The sequence below is a fragment of the Tauraco erythrolophus genome, chromosome 4, assembly GCF_009769465.1.
Source record: "Tauraco erythrolophus isolate bTauEry1 chromosome 4, bTauEry1.pri, whole genome shotgun sequence".
Lineage (NCBI taxonomy): Eukaryota > Metazoa > Chordata > Aves > Musophagiformes > Musophagidae > Tauraco > Tauraco erythrolophus.
In genome coordinates, this window is record NC_141468.1 from 86,502,242 (window position 1) to 86,520,142 (window position 17,901).

At 47.6% G+C, this 17,901-nt stretch overlaps 1 protein-coding gene across 2 annotated transcripts; it reads left to right on the forward strand.

The window, feature by feature from the left end:
- The first annotated feature begins 10,061 nt into the window (after window positions 1-10,061).
- PEX26 (peroxisomal biogenesis factor 26) lies at window positions 10,062-16,332 on the forward strand. 2 transcript variants are annotated; one of them, XM_086610646.1, is made up of 6 exons: window positions 10,062-10,222; window positions 10,784-10,924; window positions 11,294-11,607; window positions 12,801-12,947; window positions 13,191-13,268; window positions 13,753-16,332. In XM_086610646.1, the coding sequence occupies exons 1-6, from the start codon at window positions 10,062-10,064 to the stop codon at window positions 13,854-13,856; spliced, it is 945 nt and encodes a 314-aa protein (XP_086466772.1). In that variant the 3' UTR covers window positions 13,857-16,332. The 2 variants fall into 2 exon arrangements, with proteins under 2 accessions (XP_086466772.1, XP_086466773.1); XM_086610647.1 differs by lacking the exon at window positions 13,191-13,268.
- Window positions 16,333-17,901: the final 1,569 nt, after the last annotated feature.

Sequence of the window (17,901 nt, forward strand, 5' to 3'; positions counted from 1 at the left end):
GGCTGTTTCAAGAATATATAGTTTTTCTGGAATCATCACCCGTCTTTTTATGGAACTTTTATGGTTTTAGGGCCACCTCCCAGCTTCTCCACAGTCTGGCGTGACTCTGAGCAGGCCATTTACAACGAGATGTACAAGGGTTGATTTTGGGTGTCTCAAGCTGTGGTTGTTTTGAGAGATCAGAGACATAACTTTAAAAAACAGGACATATCCCTCCAGTTGAAATCAGTGGGCTCCGTGGTTATGGTCTCTTCAGATCCTGGGAGGTAAATGTACAAAACACTGGGTTTGCTTTGTTGTTTGTTTTTTTTTTAACTGTCAGCCCTACAAATTCTGCTTTATAATTGAGAGTCAAGTTGAGTTCTTTCCTCCTTACTCACAAGTAACATTCAACAGGCCAAAACAGGCCGCAGAGATGCCAAAAATATAACTCTTTGGAACTTGGTAAACAATTTTGTTGATACTGCTGAAAATGGAGCAGAATCGTTTTCTCTCGGCGCGTTGGCTCTTCAGAGGTAACGACAGCTCCTTTGAGTCACTGAACTCAGAGACCCAACTGTGAGCGCAACCCGGGCAGGCTGAGCTGGTGAATCTCATGATCCTTCTCTCGTGTTCCAGTTTACTTTAACTCCTTCTAGGGTCTCCGAAGCAAAAGACTATCTCACGTTCAGACACCCAAGCAGCAAAGGACAAGTCCAGAAATTAAGTCCCTGTAATGTTCCTTTCTTCCTTGCCCAGGGCACTGCCAGACAAGCATAGGACTATTTCTAAGCAGAAATGTCCATGAGAAGAAGGGAAAGAAGACAGGAAAGCATGGTCGTCATTCTGCCCTCACAATCCCCTTTCCTTCTGTATTATAGAATCATGGAATGGGTTGGTTTGGAAGGGATCTCAAAGATCATCCAGTTCCAACCCCCCTGCCATGGGCAGGGACACCCTCCACTACACCAGGTTGCCCAAAGCCTCATCCAACCTGGCCTTGAACACTTCCAGGGATGGGGAATCTACAACTTCTTGCATTGTAAGCGGCTATGGGCATGGTTTGGGGGGGGCTGTGAACTGTGAACCCCTGCTTTCTTCTAATCCTTCTTGCCTTGGCCTTTATTAATTCTGCAAACAGCACTGGATGACCATGCAAAGCGTCTGTTGCAAGTTCTCCAGTGAAGTCCCACAGTGATTTCCCAGGCTTTGCCCAGCACAACTGCCAGTCACGGTCCCTACTGCTGAGAAATGATGGGATATGCAGTACGTCAGCAACTGAGGAGCACGGAAAAAGAAGAAAACGGAGGAAGAAAAGCAAAGGGAAACGAATGGACAGCGCAGGCAAGAAACATACAGAAAACAAAAGAGAAATCAGAGCCACTTCACATGGTTTAACTCATTTGTGTCTAGCATCTCTAAGCACCAGCAGAGCTAGGTAAAGCACCAGAAAGGTGGCACACTTGTCCATACAGACCTGGAGGCATTACAGAGGCAGTATGGAGAATTCAAATGTAGGGGTTTGAGCCTACGTATTACCCTGTGTAAGTGGATGCTACATGTATGCAGTACCAACAGCTCTGAGAGTAGAAAATCATCAGTCAGGCCATGCATTATAACATGATAGGCTTAAAAACCTGAAGATTTTGAGCTTTGAAGGAAAAAAAAACCACAAAACAACCACAAGACTGTGAGTGCTTTTTTGCTAGACTCACAAAAACGACAGAAAAAGGTGAGGATGAACAGAAGTGGTGGCTGAAGTTTGTCTGTCTGCCACCCGTTGGTATCCGTGCCAGCAGATCTGCCTGAGCTGCCCAGGCTGACAATCTCTTCTGGTGGGCACAAACAGCAAACGATAAATTTGGAACAAATTGCTGCAAAAGGCTGATGAGGAGCTGTGTGAGCGCCCCGTACAGAACCCAAGGAACAGCCTTGCAGAGAAGACCGGGCAGAAGGAAGAAACACTCCAAGAGAGTTGTGACTTTTTTAATGGAATCAAGAAGGAAAGGATAGATGGGTCTTCCTTCTTTTTGGCCACAGCCCTCCGTGAGGGCCCGGGGATGGGTCTCCCTGGCTCATTAACCCAGGCTGCTGCCGCTTCCTGGAGATCAATGCATCCCTTAACAGGGAGAGGCTTCCCAGCTCCGCGAGGTTTCATCTGCTGATGGCTACCGTGACATTTATAGCCATATCTATCAGCGTAGCAGCAGGAAGCAGTTCTCTCAGGGTGGAATTGGGTGGATTCCCCCCATTTAAACTCCGTTAGAGATGCAGCTTTCTGTATGGGATTAACCACTTAACTCGCTGAATCCCGAACATCATCAGCTATTGTGCAGAAGAACTGATGATCTCCACGGCTTAGTTGTGGGACGGTTGACTTGTTTTCAGCCTCAATTATCTTTTCAAAGAATAAGGTCCTTTGTTAACCTCTGACTTGCTGAGCAATGTGTAGGCAGCCTGTTAAATACTTCACGGCCCTCTTTTAACCCTGTGATTCGGGCAGCTCTACAGATTGAGTCCCATGATTGTCCTACTTCTGACCTGTCTGAATCTTCACCTGTCACATGAACAGCAAGACCAGAGAACCAGTTTTGATCACAGCAAGCTTAGGAAAATAAACAGCAGTGGCTTGGAAGATGAGGGCAGAAACTCTGTGCAGATTATGCAAAGTGTTTCAATGCTTTCAGCCTAACTTTGGTAATGATTTACAGGGCATGCTTCCCTGCTAAGGCTATTTGAGAGTCAGCTCCTTTGGGGATTTAGCAGGCATTGATTCTATCTCCTGAAATTATCCAAATATCTTTCTAGTATTGAATGTCTTCTGGTGAACACACCTTTTGGCATGAGACGGTCTTGCAAGGGGAGCTCCAAATAGGCCTATTGTTCCGGCAGCTCGTGGCACATGGGGAATGTTAACTGCTACTTAATTTGACACAGAAAGAGGGATGCAGAGTCCTGGCATGGACAAATGTTCTTGAATACGAATAACAAATTTGAGCTATTTAAGGTTCTGTTTCCAGTCGCCAGAGCTATCATCAGTCCCATCCATCCACTCTCCCTTTCAAACTTACCATGACCTCCTCATCCCCCTATTTCTCTCAACTTTCCCTTGTGTTTACAGTGACTTCCACCCTTGTGACTTGGATTTCTAGTGCCAGCCTGACACACCAGCATGCAGCTACCATTTTCCTCTGTCTACTACTACCCTTCTAGTGCTTCCTCACAAATACACTTAATGAGAAGCATGAGGGCAGATGCTCTCTATCCCTGAGTGCAAAACTTAAGTTCCCAATCTGCAGCAGAACCCATCCCATTTTCCACCCGTGAAGGTCTGGTGGAAATTTATACATGAATCTCAATCCCCTTACTTGGCGTTGAGTAGTTTTATTTTGCTAGTGTATACAGCTGCAGCGTACTCTTTGCTTTACAGTAGTCCATTCCTTTTCATCCAGGTATCTCAGAACACTCCGTAAGCACAAATTAAATTACAAAACTAATAAGCCTTCTGTCTGGTGGGAAAGACAATGATGTTATCGTCTCTGTTTTGTGAAAAGAGAAGCTGATGTTCAGAGAGAGAAAAATTGTATAGGAAGAAATCTCTAGTCAATAAACTCTACACCTAAGATGACTTGGGATAATTTTAATGCTTGAAATGTACCTACCCAGGAAACTTCTGATTTTTAGTTAAACCAAGACACTTGTGCAAGTCTATTAACTAGTAGAATTGTTTAAAAAAAACAAAACAAAACAAAACAAAAAAACAACTATATTATCTAGTTCTTTAATCGTCTTAGGAACACCTGGAGCAGCTTAAGAAGTCAGGCTCCCCCCACGCACCCCATGGCACTAATAGACCTTAAATGCCCTGACCAGCCTCACCAGGGACTCCCACCCTGCACCTCCTGCCCAGTGGTCGCGGGGAAGGGGGCTCCATTTAAGCCCCATCCTGGGCATTCAGGCCTGGCCTGAGCTGTGTTGTAGCTGTGCAGGTCTGCAGCTCTCTCTCTATGTCCTGGGTGGATGCGGACCTGTGTCGTAGTCCTACCTCCTGCTACTCCTGACTCCCAGGATGGATCCTGAACCTAATTTGTCACCTCACCTTGTCTGGCATGGCTGATGAAACCTGTTAGCAGTGCCCTGCACTGCCCACCCTGCTCAGTCCTCTGGGTGGGACTGCGCCCCGGTCGGGGGGGACACTGCTCCTGCCTGCCCTGGGTTCACCCTCGGCCCACGACTTGTCCCCTGCTCCTTCTGCTCCCTGACACCCCCATCCTCACCGCCAGGTCATTCTCATACTGGAAATGCTGGAAAAGATCTATCTCGCAAGCGCTTTGGTGCAAAGCCAGCAAACCACCTTGGTCCAAACCCTTCTCAGTGGTGGTTTAAAAGCAGCCACTGGCTTTGCAGCGAAGCGGCTTCCAAGCACTGATACCAGCTGTTGCGATATTGCTCTCCAGACGAGCCGGTGTTGATCTGGGGTGAGAGTAAGTCGCTGCGGGAATGCCACGCTGAATTCCCCGGCTACATCTGCTGAAGGATGGCTGCAGTGGGAGATGGGAGAGTTACAGCTCAAAGTTCACTTTGATAAACCAAAATATTTAAAAATACAACTTGCCCGATCTACAGTAGAGTTCCAAAAGACATTAATTACAGTTTCTTCACTTTTCTGTAATGTTTCAAGCAAGTTCTTTCAGGTCGTCTACACTGAGTCATTTTTTGGAAATAAACATTTTGGATCTAACGCTAAACGAGAAATTATTTCAGATTTAGTAATACAGGCTGGGTTTCCAGCTTCCTCCGTGAACAGGCATCTGGAACAAAAATGCGTCTAGAAAATTTTAGCCTGCCTGGGCTCGGGCTGCTCTCAAAGCTGAACACCTCACCAAGAGACAAGGGTTAGATTCCTCACGGGCTGCCCTTCCCCCAGTGCCAAGAAGTAAACACGTATGTCCAAGGCTACATAAACTAATTAGACACCTAATCCTACCTTTGCCTGCATCTGGCATTGCTGAGAAAGACAAGAAGGAGCAGCAAGGGATGAACAGAGGGAAAGAGAACATCAGCTCGTCGGAGAAACGGGGGCCAACACACTGCTTGAGACATCAGTTTTACGCAAACTACAAGCACACCTCTCAAACTAGTAACACCCTAAAATAGCACATGGGTCTTCAAAAGGAGGGGAGAAATCCTCCCCAGAAGAGAGGTGCTGCACTTTCATTGACTACTTGAAAAAGCTCAGAGGCAAATTAATAAAAAAACGCAACAGCTTCTTCATTACTGTACCAAGCTTGTGAGCAAAAGGGCGAGCAGCGGAGTGATGCCCGCCGCAGTCCTCCTGCCAGAGGGGCACGTGGGGGTACGCTCACCGTGCAACACAAGACACGGAGGTCGCATCAGCAAAGAACCCCTTCCCAGCGGGTCCTCTCCCAAGGCTCTGGCGCCGCCGCCACACAACTCTGTGGCACGGGTGGCCTCTTCTGAGCATGGCAAGACCTGGCCAGGTAAGTGCCAGGCCCAGCAAGAGATGCAAGAGAGTTTGTTGACTTCTGTAACTTTCTCTGCCATTTCCAATTCAAGCTGCAGAACAGCATCGCTTGTTTGTAGCGATAATTAACAGGAGATTCCGGTCAACGCGCGTTCAAAATGAGGGACAGATGCCTGACAAGCACTGGAAAAAGAAGGTTAAAAACAAGAACATATTTTCCCAAATCGCCTCATTTACCTTATAGTACAAACACTTTCAGAGTTCAGACTTTCGAACACTCCTCCCAACCACGAGAACACAAGGGGTTGCTTTTGAAAAAGAGGAGAGGTGGAGATTAATGCATAACTGATTTTGGCAGGTGGGGCTCTGAGAAGAGGTATTAACTATTAGAAGGGCTTGGGACTCTAAACCAGTGAGCAAAGAGATGCTGTGCTGGGCAAACAGGATTTAATTGACCTGCAGTGATGACAGGCTTTAGTATTTTCTCACAGATAATAACTGGTTGCAGAAAAGAAGATGCCGTAGGCCTTTAACCAAATTGGTCACCTTAAAGCTACGAAATGCCCCACCCAGCACTAATTATTGCTATTATAACAGTAACAATGAAATCAAAAGTTACAGCGGCTGTTCCTTGACTGCTGCCTTGCCAAAGCTGGTATTTTGTTTGATATGGAGCACGGAACGAGGCTTAATCAACTTAAAATCACCCTTTGTTTCAGAAAGCTTTTGCCATTACCCGAGTAGCACTCAAGTTCCGACAAGTTGCAAAAACAATTCTGTGCTCCCAGTTTCCAGCGTTTGCACCTTCCACAGTGTTCTGTGCATCAGTGATGAAGGTTAAAACGGGGATTTGCTCCTAGTCTTACGTTACATGACACCCCACAGCTGAGACTACGCCTGTAGGTGCCTTTCCTGCCTTCCACTGTCCTCGCCTGCTGTTTGCGCGGCTTTTCCTGCGGCCAAAATAAGAGGCAACTGCTTTTAAATACAGGAACTAGGAACACCAGCAGGTAGGTGGTCTCAAAGCCAGGTGAGTCGCCTCTTACTAGTTCTATTTTCGAACCAACAAAAGAGGTTTGATTCTGTGCCACGGCGCCGGGTGAGATAAGAAAGCGGAGCATCGCCGTCGGCCATCTGTTCAGCGCGCAGCCGGAAAGCGTTCACCTTCACCCAACCGAGGGGACTGCCAGGAGCCAGGGGAGCCCTGAATCTGGGCTCGTTGGAGAGATCTGCAGCCAGCTAGCTCCATGTTTAATAGGGACGTACTGCTGACGGAAATCACAAGCAAATTCTAGGTTCCGGCACGTCCTGGTCTAGCCAGACCCAAACAAAAGCACGTGGTGAGGAGGACAGAGCACTGCACACTGGGACCTGTGGTCTCCATGGACCTCATTGCTTGCTTTATTAGACTTGCTGATAAGCTACGATGTACTAGAGGCTTTCCTAGAGACTACCCTTTCCTTGGCCGCGTTTATGATGCCTTTTATGATTTCCAGCTCCTCTGTTTGTTTTTATAGGGGCGCAGGAGGGTTTCTTTCTCTTCAAATGAAACGAGAGGGCCCCGCTGTTCCTAGCTCAGAGTCTCCCTAATGCTGCTAATCTCCTATTAACAGCCTACTGACACAGAAGAGACCGCAGGAAAGTCCGACCGCCAGCTCCCTGGCCCTCTGACCGCGCGCGGGTCAGGTCTGGATTAATACTTGAGGCGATTTACCCCGAGGGGCCTTGTTCCGGGTGCCTGTAACTCTAAACTCTCCTTGAACTGAACTGCCTGGTGGCAGAGGGAGGAGGGGAACCTGGGAATCCACAGCTGATCCGGGCACAAACAAGGCCCCTCTGAAACTCACTTTTCTTTTCTTACAGAAAATCAGGGTGACAGAAGCAAAAAGATTATAGAATCATAGAATGGCATAGGCTGGAAGGGACCTTAGAGATCATCTAATCCAACCTCCCTGTCATGGGCAGGGATGCCCCTCAACTAGATCAGGCTACTCAAGGCTCCGTCCAACCTGGCCTTGAACACCTCCAGGGAGGGGGCATCCACAACCTCTCTGGGCAATCTATTCCAAAGTCTCACCACCCTCGTACTGAGATCCTTGACTCCAGATAAAAGGCGAGAAGCCAGGTATCAACGTCCTGCTCAGGATACGAAATTCACGAAATCCACTGCAATGCTCCCTCTTACTACCTGTCACTGACAGCAAGTTTGCTTGACTTTAGCTTTTCTGGTTACTAGGAATAGTTATCTGGGAGCAAAGGCAAACCACTGATTTCCTCCAGCATCTGGGTAGCAGGATAGTCCTGCTGTGTAGGCTAATTCAGGTACAAAAGTGACTCTCTCAGCTTTAAAAGCTGTTCACCTTTAAGGAAAGATGGAAAAACAGCATCATTCCTGTTTGGTGATGAGCATCCACGGGACATTTTGGTTCACCAGCCCCAACGGCCCCAGACTGCTCTCCAGGGCTGGGCAGCACCTCCTACACTGGCAGCGCTGCTCCATGACCCTACATAGTAGGAGGAGGGTGCTGGGACGACGGATCGGGCTGACCAGCTGCGCTTGACGTCACCCAGCAGCAGAGAGGCCACGCGCTGCATCTGGGCTGCGCGAGGAATCCGCCTGACCGCCGGGCAGGGAAACAGAGGCAGGAGCCCATGTCGCCCGGCTTCGCGTGTGCCCGGGTCTGGAGCTAGAGCATCCCTCCTCCCCTCTAAAATGATTCCATTTCGGAATTATTTCCTTTTTGCTGGTTAACACATTGCCAATAAAAGAGGTAATTGTTCCTGGCCTGAAGTTAAACAATCCTGTTACTGAGTTACTATTATTTGCAGGTCAGAGAGCGGAAAGAGGTTTGGCCTTCAAGGCACCACACTGTCCCCTCTAGGAAGAGGGGTGAAGTACAAAAACATTCTACCATGCCTTACAGAAAACCTAATTTTACCTATAATTATTGTTATTACACAGCTGCTTGTTCCACCTTGGCTTCTTAAACAACCACATCGCAACTCGTACGGATCTTCTGTTTAAAGCAACTCCTATCTCTCCCCAACCCTTCCCTGCCTCTAACTTAACTGAGTGTTACAGCTCCCACATCTTTCCATAGGTCTTATTAATAAGGAGCATCTGCAAGGAAACAGGATCTGACTCACTCCGCAGCTGCTTCCCCACCTGAAACAACAGTCCCCTGTTTCACAAGTCGCCTCCATCGCCGCAGCAGCCAAATCCAACATCGCCAGTGCGATGCTGTGCTGCCCTTCTAAGGGACGGAATATTCTTGGCAGCTCCCCGCGAAAGAAATTCTTGAATTACATCTTTGCGTATCGCAAACTTACTTTGTTTTTGTGCTGTCTCGCTCCTTTTCTGAGTCTCACTGAGGAGCATCCAGCCAGCGTTGAGTCTTTTTCAAAATTGATTCCTCATCCATATTTGGGAATTTGTGCTGGGCACTAGCTGGTACCAGGCACGTTCCTCCCACAGTGCACTTTGGGACTTGTAGTTCCCAAAAAGGAATGTTGTTTTCCAAACTGCAAGCGCCAAGCAACAGAAACGGGAGTCTGAAACTCCTTTACTTCTGCCTTTGCTTGGCTGCTGGGCCCTTCCTTTTACAACATTTCTGTGCTGGGGTTTCACCCGCACCAGGCTGGATCCTCCAGGACCCGCTTCCACAGTTGACAGCGGAGCGTGCGATCCCCTCGGATACTCCGTTGTGCAGAGCGCTCGGGCGAGGGGCAGGTGCATGGTCCTGCCTCTTGGAAAGAGTTGCTTAGACAAAGAGAGTCGTGATCAAGTTGTTAATCACACTCGCCACACTTTTTTCCCTTCTCCCAGCACCGACATGGCATCGAAACTCCCGTTTAAAAGGCGCGTTTCACTTTGGAACACGTTCTTTATTAGCCTATTTGATTTTTTTTAATTAGATAATCACAGCAGGCAGGCAGCATGACGAAATTAATCCGTCCTGCTTCTCCTGCAAACGCTCCTTTTCACAGCGTTTGCACAGGCTGCCCTCACTACCTTGTAACCAAGACGCCCCATTGTTTTTAAACAACAACGAGAGCAGAATCCAAACGAAAATCGCTGCCTGCGGAGGCGATGTTGTTACACCCGAACTCCGGCTCCTTCCACGCGGTAACGCGCTTCAAACCGCGGAGCGAAGGCCTCGGCGGAGGAAGAGGAGGCCGGGGAAGGAGGGTGCGGGAGCGGCGGGGCAGCCATCGCCCTTCTCCCGCCGCGGGGAGGACAGCCGCAGGGCTGCGGCCGCGCTGCCCTCCTGCGGGGCCCGTGCCCGGGGCAGCCGGCGCACCGAGAAGCGCCCCCCCCCCGGCTCCCTCACGGCACCGCCGGACTACACGTCCCGCCGCTCCGCGGGGCGGGCGGAAGATGGCCGCCCTCGAGGCCCTTCCGGCGGCGGGGCTGGGGTTCCCTCACGGCCTTCCGGCGCCTCTGCCCGCCCGAGCGGAGCGGAGCGGAGCCCCGCGCGGGGCGGTGGCGGCGCTGGAGCCGGAGCCAGGCGGGCGGCGGGCGGCGGGGTGCGGGGAGGGCGGCGGCGGCGGCAGCACCAGCCCTGCCCGCAGCCCTCCCGCCGCCGCCGCCGCCGCCATGAGCAGCGAGCCGCCGGCCTGGCCGCCGCTCTCGGCCCAGGCTGCCTCGCTGCTGGAGGAGGCGGCGGATCTTCTGGTGCTGCACCGCGACTTCGCCGCCGCCGTGGAGAGGTGTGAGGCGGGCTGCGACAGCCTGGGCCCCGGCCCCGGCCCCGAGAGGTGCGAGCGCGGCGGGGACGGCAGGCGCTGGGAAGGCGTCAGGCCGCCTTCCACCTGCGGGCCTTTTAATTTTGCGGTTTAATAAGCTGTAAAACCTCTTAGGCTCGAATATAAATATTATATGCGTGAACGGCCATAGCAGCGGGGGGCCCTGCCGCCGTTTTCTTCGCTTTTTGTCACCTAAATTAACGGAGGGTGGGGATTGTTGCTAAAAAAATCGAATTAGTGACCGTGTAGAAGCCGGCTTGGCGTGGGCTGCTGTTGGGTAACAGCTCGTGTGTATTTATGTGTTTGGTACGACGGGATCTGTGCGTGTTTGCGGGAAGCAGCATGTGCCCGGGAGTCTTCCTCGTCTCCTCCTAGAGATGCAGGCTCTGTGCATCTTCTCGGGGGGCTGAATTTGCCTTTTTATCGGAGATGAAGGGTGGGAGGAGAGGGAGAGGAGGGGAAGCAGCGGTTGGAGAACTGTAAAGTTCCTGGGCTGGGATGCAGCTCGCTGGAAGGGATAGAGGGAGAAATGTCGTTGTAAAAGTGCTTGTTTAGGTGTCTTCTCGTTACCAGTTCCGCAGAAGTGAAATGCTCCCTCTGTGTTGTGGGGATTCAGGCGCTGGCTGAGCTGAACCGGTGGAGAGAAGTTCTGTCTTGGGTCCTACAGTATTACCACGGCCCTGAACGTCTGCCTCCAAAAGTTCTGGAGCTGTGGTGAGTCTCCGTGGCCGTCAGATACACGCAGGGCTTGCATTAGGTTTAACAGCAGGCCAGACTTGAATATTGTGTGATATTTTCCGTTTGTGTGGGGTAAGAGAGGATGAAAGAGGAACCTGGGACAGGCCTCTTCTCGACCTGCGTGCGCTGGAGCACGCCTGCAGATTGCTTTGCAGTGATAAAGTACAAAATGCTGAGAAAGTCACATCAGTGGCTGCACCTATTGTCCATCTCGGAAATCTCTCTGCGTTTCAAGTGTAGCCCCTGATACATGCCGTCGTGATAGCGGCTTCTGGGCAGTAACCATAAGTGACCCCAAGTTTTACCAGAGTTTGTGTTTTCTAAGATTTCTTGCTTGTGTTTCAGTATCCTGTTGTACAGCAAAGTGAGAGAGCCCCAGGTGATGCTGGAGGTGGGCAGCAGCTGGCTGAGGGACCAAACCAATAAGAGCCTTCCCGAGTACAGTTCGTTGCTGGAGCTCTATCTGTTGCACGTGCTGCTTCCCCTTGGCCGGTTTGAGGGGGCAGAAGAGCTGGTACGTGGCTGTGACGTTTTTGACAGCGAGCAGCAGCTAGCGTTTCTCGGCACCATTTGTGAAAGCCGATGTGAGTGGGCTCAGCGGGAAGAGATGCACTCAGCTCCTGAAGAGCAGGACGACCCAGCAACAGAAACTGTTTTGGGTAGGCTTTCCCTCTGTTGTTTGTGCTCCTTTTTTGTAGTTTTATTTCAAGTTAGCTGGTCCTTTACTATCAAAGGGTCGCAAGCATTAACTGAATCACACAGAATCACAGAATGTTAGGGATTGGAAGGGACCTCAAAGGATCATCTAGTCCAATCCCCTGCTGGAGCAGGACCACCTACATCAGATCACACAAGAACATGTCCAGGCAGGTTTTGAACATCTCCAGAGACTCCACAACCTCTCTGGGCAGCCTGTTCCAGTGTTCTGTTGCCCTTACTGGGAAGAAGTTCTTCCTCATGTTTAAGCGGAACCTCCTGTGTTCCAGCTTATATCCATTTCCCCTTGTCCTATCGTTGGGTGCCACTGAGAAGAGCCTGGCTCCATCCTCATAGCAGTCACCCTTTCCATATTTATAAACATGAATGAGGTTCCCCCTCAGTCTCCTCTTCTCCAAGCTAAAGAGACCCAGCTCCCTCAGCCTTTCCTCAGAAGGCAGATGCTCCACTCCCTTCATCATCTTTGTGGCCCTGCGCTGGACGCTCTCAAGCAGTTCCTTGTCCTGCTTTTAAATATTAAATATTAAGAATGTTATCGTGACAAACCAGCCATGAGGAGGTCCTGTTGTCTGTCACAGAAGGAAATGGAAGACTTAGTGATACATTTGCTGGCAATTACAAAGCGTATTTAGTCTCTGCTGATGGCAAGAGATGACAATTGTTTTCCAGGTTCAAAAGCACTTTAGAATAATTTTTTTTTTTTTTTAAAAAGGTACGAAAGAGAAACTAAAACTACTTAGAAATCCTTTAAGCATACATTGTGTTGGCTCTGTTGTACCCTCTGTTTCATCTCCATTTACAGTTGAGCTCATGTAGAAGAATGCATGTCTGGCATTTTAAAGTACTGCTTCTCCTCCAGAACTGTAAATCACTTGACATTAATCTCCCAGGAGAGAAGCTGGCACTACTGTGGTACAAGATCACATTATACTAAAGTAGATGCCTAAAACAAAAGGTATAATGAATTGTATAACAAAATTGTAGTGTTTGTTCCCTATTATAAAAAAAACAACCCAACTCTCATGCAATCAAACTAAGAACAGTCTCACTTTAGTATCTTAGTTTCTTATTATCTCTGTCTATGCGATTACTTTTTTTACTTTGCCCTAACAGCCTTTCTGTTCTTGTATTCTAGGTGCTCTCTCCCAAAAGCTCTTGACTATGTTGACATTGCTACGTAGAGCACTGAGGTCCATGTCAAGCCACTTCTATTTACTTCCTTACAAAAAGATGCTCTTGGCTACTTTTCTGCTTTACTTGGTGGTGGTGAGATTAGACCCAGGTACAGTATTAAGGTTTCCAATTTTTTAAATTCCTTTGTGGTTGCAGGGAAGAAAACAGTTGATTTTAATAGATTTGGTCTGTGTAAAAGTCTCTTCCTTGCGAGACATGAAAACTGGGTGACTAGGAACTTACTGTTAGGCTTGTTTCTAATGTTTCCAGTCACAATCCACGTAGAAAGATGCAGCTCTACAAAAGCTAGTTTTCTGAAAACAGTTATTCCATCCTCAGCTCTTTCCAACAGACAAGGTACAGACTGTGAGAGGCAGACTGAGCTGTCCTAGACTTAACCTCTGCCTCAGTCAACCTGAGATGCTACAAGGTGAATGTCTCCTGGAAGAGTGATTGCCTGAAATCTGTCAGGAAAGCAGAGAGTTGCCCAGGGCAGCAGTGTAGTCATGCATTTGATCTGCGTGTGCTGAAGTTTCACTAGTCCTTCACTAGTGAAGTTTCACAATCCTTCACTAGTGATGGCTGCTGCTGTCACTGAAGAATGGGCTGGTCCCATGGTGTAGAGGTGGCAGCTGAGGTGTGGAGGGGATGGGTGTTTCCCCTTCTGCTGGGTGGTAGGTGCTCCATAGCTATCCTGCAAATAGTCCATTGGAAAATACTGAAGAAGGCTTGCTAGGGATGGATGGGAGCAGAGCCCTGAGTGAAGGCCCAAGTACTGAGCCAAACAGAAGGAAATCAGACAACTAGATTTCAATTAACTCTGGTTGGGATTAGTTCTTTCTTAATACGCTTCATGTATCTCAGTTTTACCTTTTATAATGAAAGGCTCTTTTGCTTCTTGTTTTGTTCCGCAGCTTCTCCCACATCACTGCCGTTCATTTACAAACTGGTCCAGCTCTTCCGACAGGCTTGGGCAGCTGTATTTTCTCCAATCCACAGGCCTCCAATTCAAGACTAAGCGTATGCCATCGCAGAACGTGCTTTTCTCCTGCTGTAAAAGTGTCAGCTTGTCTCAAAGATGTTATCGAGCTTTTCAAAGACTGTTGAAATCAGTGTCCTACTTGAGATGACCATCTGTGAACTCCTGTGTGGTGATATCTTCGTTTCTTCAGACAGGGAGTGGTGTTGCATGAATTTTGAAGCCATGCCAAGTATTCCTGATGTTTTGCTTGGCTCTACAGCACCGTTCTGTCCAACGCCAGGGTAAAGCCACTCCTTCCATAGTCTACAACTGAATAAGAATCCTCCTTTTCAAACACTTTGCTTTGGATGTAGCTCCTGAGTGAGCTTTTGAGTTGTGTAGACAGTTAGGAACTATGGAAGAAGGTTTCATCCTTACAAATGCTGGGCAGTTTTCTGAACAAGTGAAATAGAGTTCCCGGAGGCATGACTGTAAAAGGCCATGGAGACCAATAATCAGGGGAATATTCTGTTCCTCCTGAAGACATCTGACAAGCTCACTTCCTGCAGTATGGGATTTAGGACGAGCAGGTGGAACAAAAACACTGGAGAAAGTGAAGCCTATTGCATTTTGAAGGCCATGGTTTCTCTTGTGACTGATGCCTCCTTATACAGACGCTCTTGATTTTAATCACATTTAGGCCAGAAGGCCAAGGTGGTGGGCCACAAAGACTGTTGTGCTGCACCTGCTCTTCTAAATGCAAATTCCAGCACTCCGTGCTTGCCTGATGCATAGTAATTCTTAGGAGCATGTGGTGGTAGTAAGGAAATAGATTTATTTTTTTAAACTATATTCTATATTATTGTCTGGTTGAATAACTGGAGTTGTTGCATTGTTTTACTCTTTTCCTGCCTCTTGCTTGGTTTATGTAGATGTCAAAAAGTCTTTGTCTAGGATTGTCCCTCCCTGCCCCCAGTATCTAAAGTCCTGGGTGACACGGAGCCATTTAGCAATGCTCTATCATGCAGAACAAAAGTTTATTAATAGGTAGAAAGAGATGCTTCTCTGAGATCCCAAAACCTTCCCCAGATCTGTGGCAAGGAAATTAAGTGTCTTTGCAGAAGATCTGTCAGCAGACTGACCCCATTTCTCACCACTTGAGGCAGAAATTGGAGGTCTGGGGTAGAATATTCATCTCTTCTCCATCCATCCACCTATCATCGATTGACAAAGGGTAAATTCCAAAGGAGAGAGCACTGGCCTACTTAAATATTGCTTTCACTGGAGCAAAACTTGCATGCTGGAGAGGACAAGTTAAAGGCAAGGACCCTTTGTGAAAAACAAGTAGCCCACCATCCCAGCATCCGTGCCAAAAGGATTCAGGTCAGGATGTCAGCTGACTGACATCAGCCCAAAACTACAAAAAGTAGTGGTTTTGATGGGCAAATTCTATCCAACACACCAAACCTGTGGAAAAGTAGCCAGTATAGATCCCAGTGTGATGTCTTACAACCGTAGTTCCCTTCAGGTCGTTCCTCTGTCTCGAGCAGCAGCCATACTCTGAGGTGGTGGCTGTTTCTGTTTTCTCGACACAGATGGCAGTGTGTTGGTGCCTTTGAACTGTGTGTGATCTGTTGTTTTGCTATCTACCAGGACACTTTGGAAAGAGTCTGCATCTTCAGTGCTAAAAATAACTAAAAATAGTTGTGTATCTATTTCTTCTTGAATCATCCCAATAAATACTCCAGTATTAGTGTCAGGTAAACTGAGGCAGCTCATTCATGAATGCAGTAACGACCTTGCCTAGTTGTCTCAGAGTAAAAAACAAAACAATCCCATATCCTTTCCCAAAGTGTTTGTCTCTGCTTGGACTTTACACAGGATATGTTGCATATAATGCTTCACCATATGAAAAGTTACTACTTACATACTCTGCACACACAGGGGAGAGCTGCTCTTCATATTGCTAAATGGTTCTTATAATCCAGCTGTGAGTGTGGTTACAACTCTGCAACCAACAGCTGATGGGAGACCGGGTGAAATAAAACACAACTGGAATTGTGCTCTTTCAAGGAATGACCAGCTTTTATCCACTGGCTCCATACTGTGCAAGGCTTCACTTTAAGTACTTTGTAAGCCACTTCATGAAACAGCAAATTTGACTCTTGAGTCAGGCCAAATTCTCACCAAGGTGACCGTATAAGTAACGAACATGTTTTGCTCTAGTTTTAACATTTCTAGTTAGATGGCAGAGCTGCATTTTGGGAGTTGGGACCAGTGGTCTGGGCAGGCCATGCGTTGTGTTGAGAATGCTGTTAAATGGCATAGCCACTCACCAGGACTTCAACGTTCAACTTGGCTTTAAGTGTAGGTTGGTAACCTTCACTTTTTTTGAGTACTCATTTTGCATTTGTATTTTATTTCATTGATCATGAGAGGGCAAGCAGGCAGAAACAAGCTGTCAGGGTTTTTTTTTGCAATTAATCCTAAAACTGCAATATTTATTTTTCACAATAAAGTGACTGCTGATTTACCTCTTCGCAGAGTTACTTATTTATGCTGTGATTAAGTATATGAAAACTTTTGCATGTCATGTATTGATACTCTACAGTTTTCAAACAATTTCCAGAAATGTTTCGCTACGAGTCCACATTGTACAGCCATATTTGAATTAAGTAGAGGACTTTTTCAGTGTGAATCTGATGAGGTCTCATCAATGGATGACGTTGGTAGGGTGTAAGTCTGCGTTTCCATAGGAGTTTAGAGAATGGTAATTACTTTCTGTGAAAGATCCAGTGTGGGGTTTTTTGGCCAGGACCAGTGCTACCAAGAATAAAGTAACTGGTATTCATCTTTAGCTGTGTTTTCTCTCATTGTATCATGAGGGCAAAAGACAGAGCCGTGGGGATCCTACTAGTTAAGCCTCGTGAGGATGCGTGTGCCATGTGTATGTGAACTTTCTGCTAGCAACACCAGATACAAGAGCAAACTATAGTTCTGCTTTTTGGTTATGCCATCTTCTTGCTAGATGCAAAAAACTTTTATCGGCCCATCCTGTAGGCAGCTGAAAGGCTGAAGAACAGCTGTCTATAGATGAACAGAGTTCACAAAGATACGGAATGGCTGGCAGGATGAGGTTTGCTGCCTTAGCACTGGAAGACACGAAGATAATCCCATGTACCTTGTTCGCCGATGAGCAAATAGTCCAGTGGAATTCCTTGCAGTTCAACCTGTCTCCCAATTAATTTCAATCAGTAGAATTTAAGCAATTGAACTCCATGCTTACCATTTATCTACAGTTGCCTTTGTCAGAAAGATGCCATTTCAAAATGATGCCACCTTTTGAAAGTGTAAATGAAGAAATTCTGAAATGGTTAATTACTAAATGAGTTATCAGTAGCATATTCACCCGTTGTTAGACTTTTAAGGAAGGAAACCAGTTATTTGTGAAGATGCTCTGTGTTAAAATTCTGGTTACTAATACCAGTTGTAATTTATTTAAAAAAAACCAAAACAAACCCAAAACCACCACAACCACAAGGTTTAGCTTGGAGAATTAACTGGGAAGACTTGCTTAAGATCAGACTTCAGAGCTGGGTCCTGTACGTGGTTAGAAAGCAGGCTGCTGGTGTAAGGGGACTGGGTGGAATGGGGTGGTTGCCTGGGAGACATTATGACCTCTCCTGCCTACGCTGTGATGCTGTGGGGCCCCTGCCAGCCAGGTGCGTTGCCCTGGCACCTTGCACCAGGCTGCCTGTACAACAGCAGAGGTGCAGTTGCCCTGGCACCTTGCACCAGGCTGCTTGTACAACAGCAGAGGTGCAGTTGCCCTGACACCTTGCAGCAGCAGAAACACCAATAACCAAAGCTGCTGCTACCAATCAAGAAAGGAAGCACGCAGGAGAAACCATGGTAAGAAAAGAATCAGATTATTTTATGGGCTAATGAGCAATGAGTTTGGTCTTCTGTTTCCTTCTGGTCACCTTCACTCAGATCTTGGGAAGGTTGAAGTGGCTTTTTTTGCTGCATTTTGGGGGCAACAAATGTTGCTCACAGTGTACAAACAAACTATTGTATTAGCTTCTTGGTAAATAAATTTCGA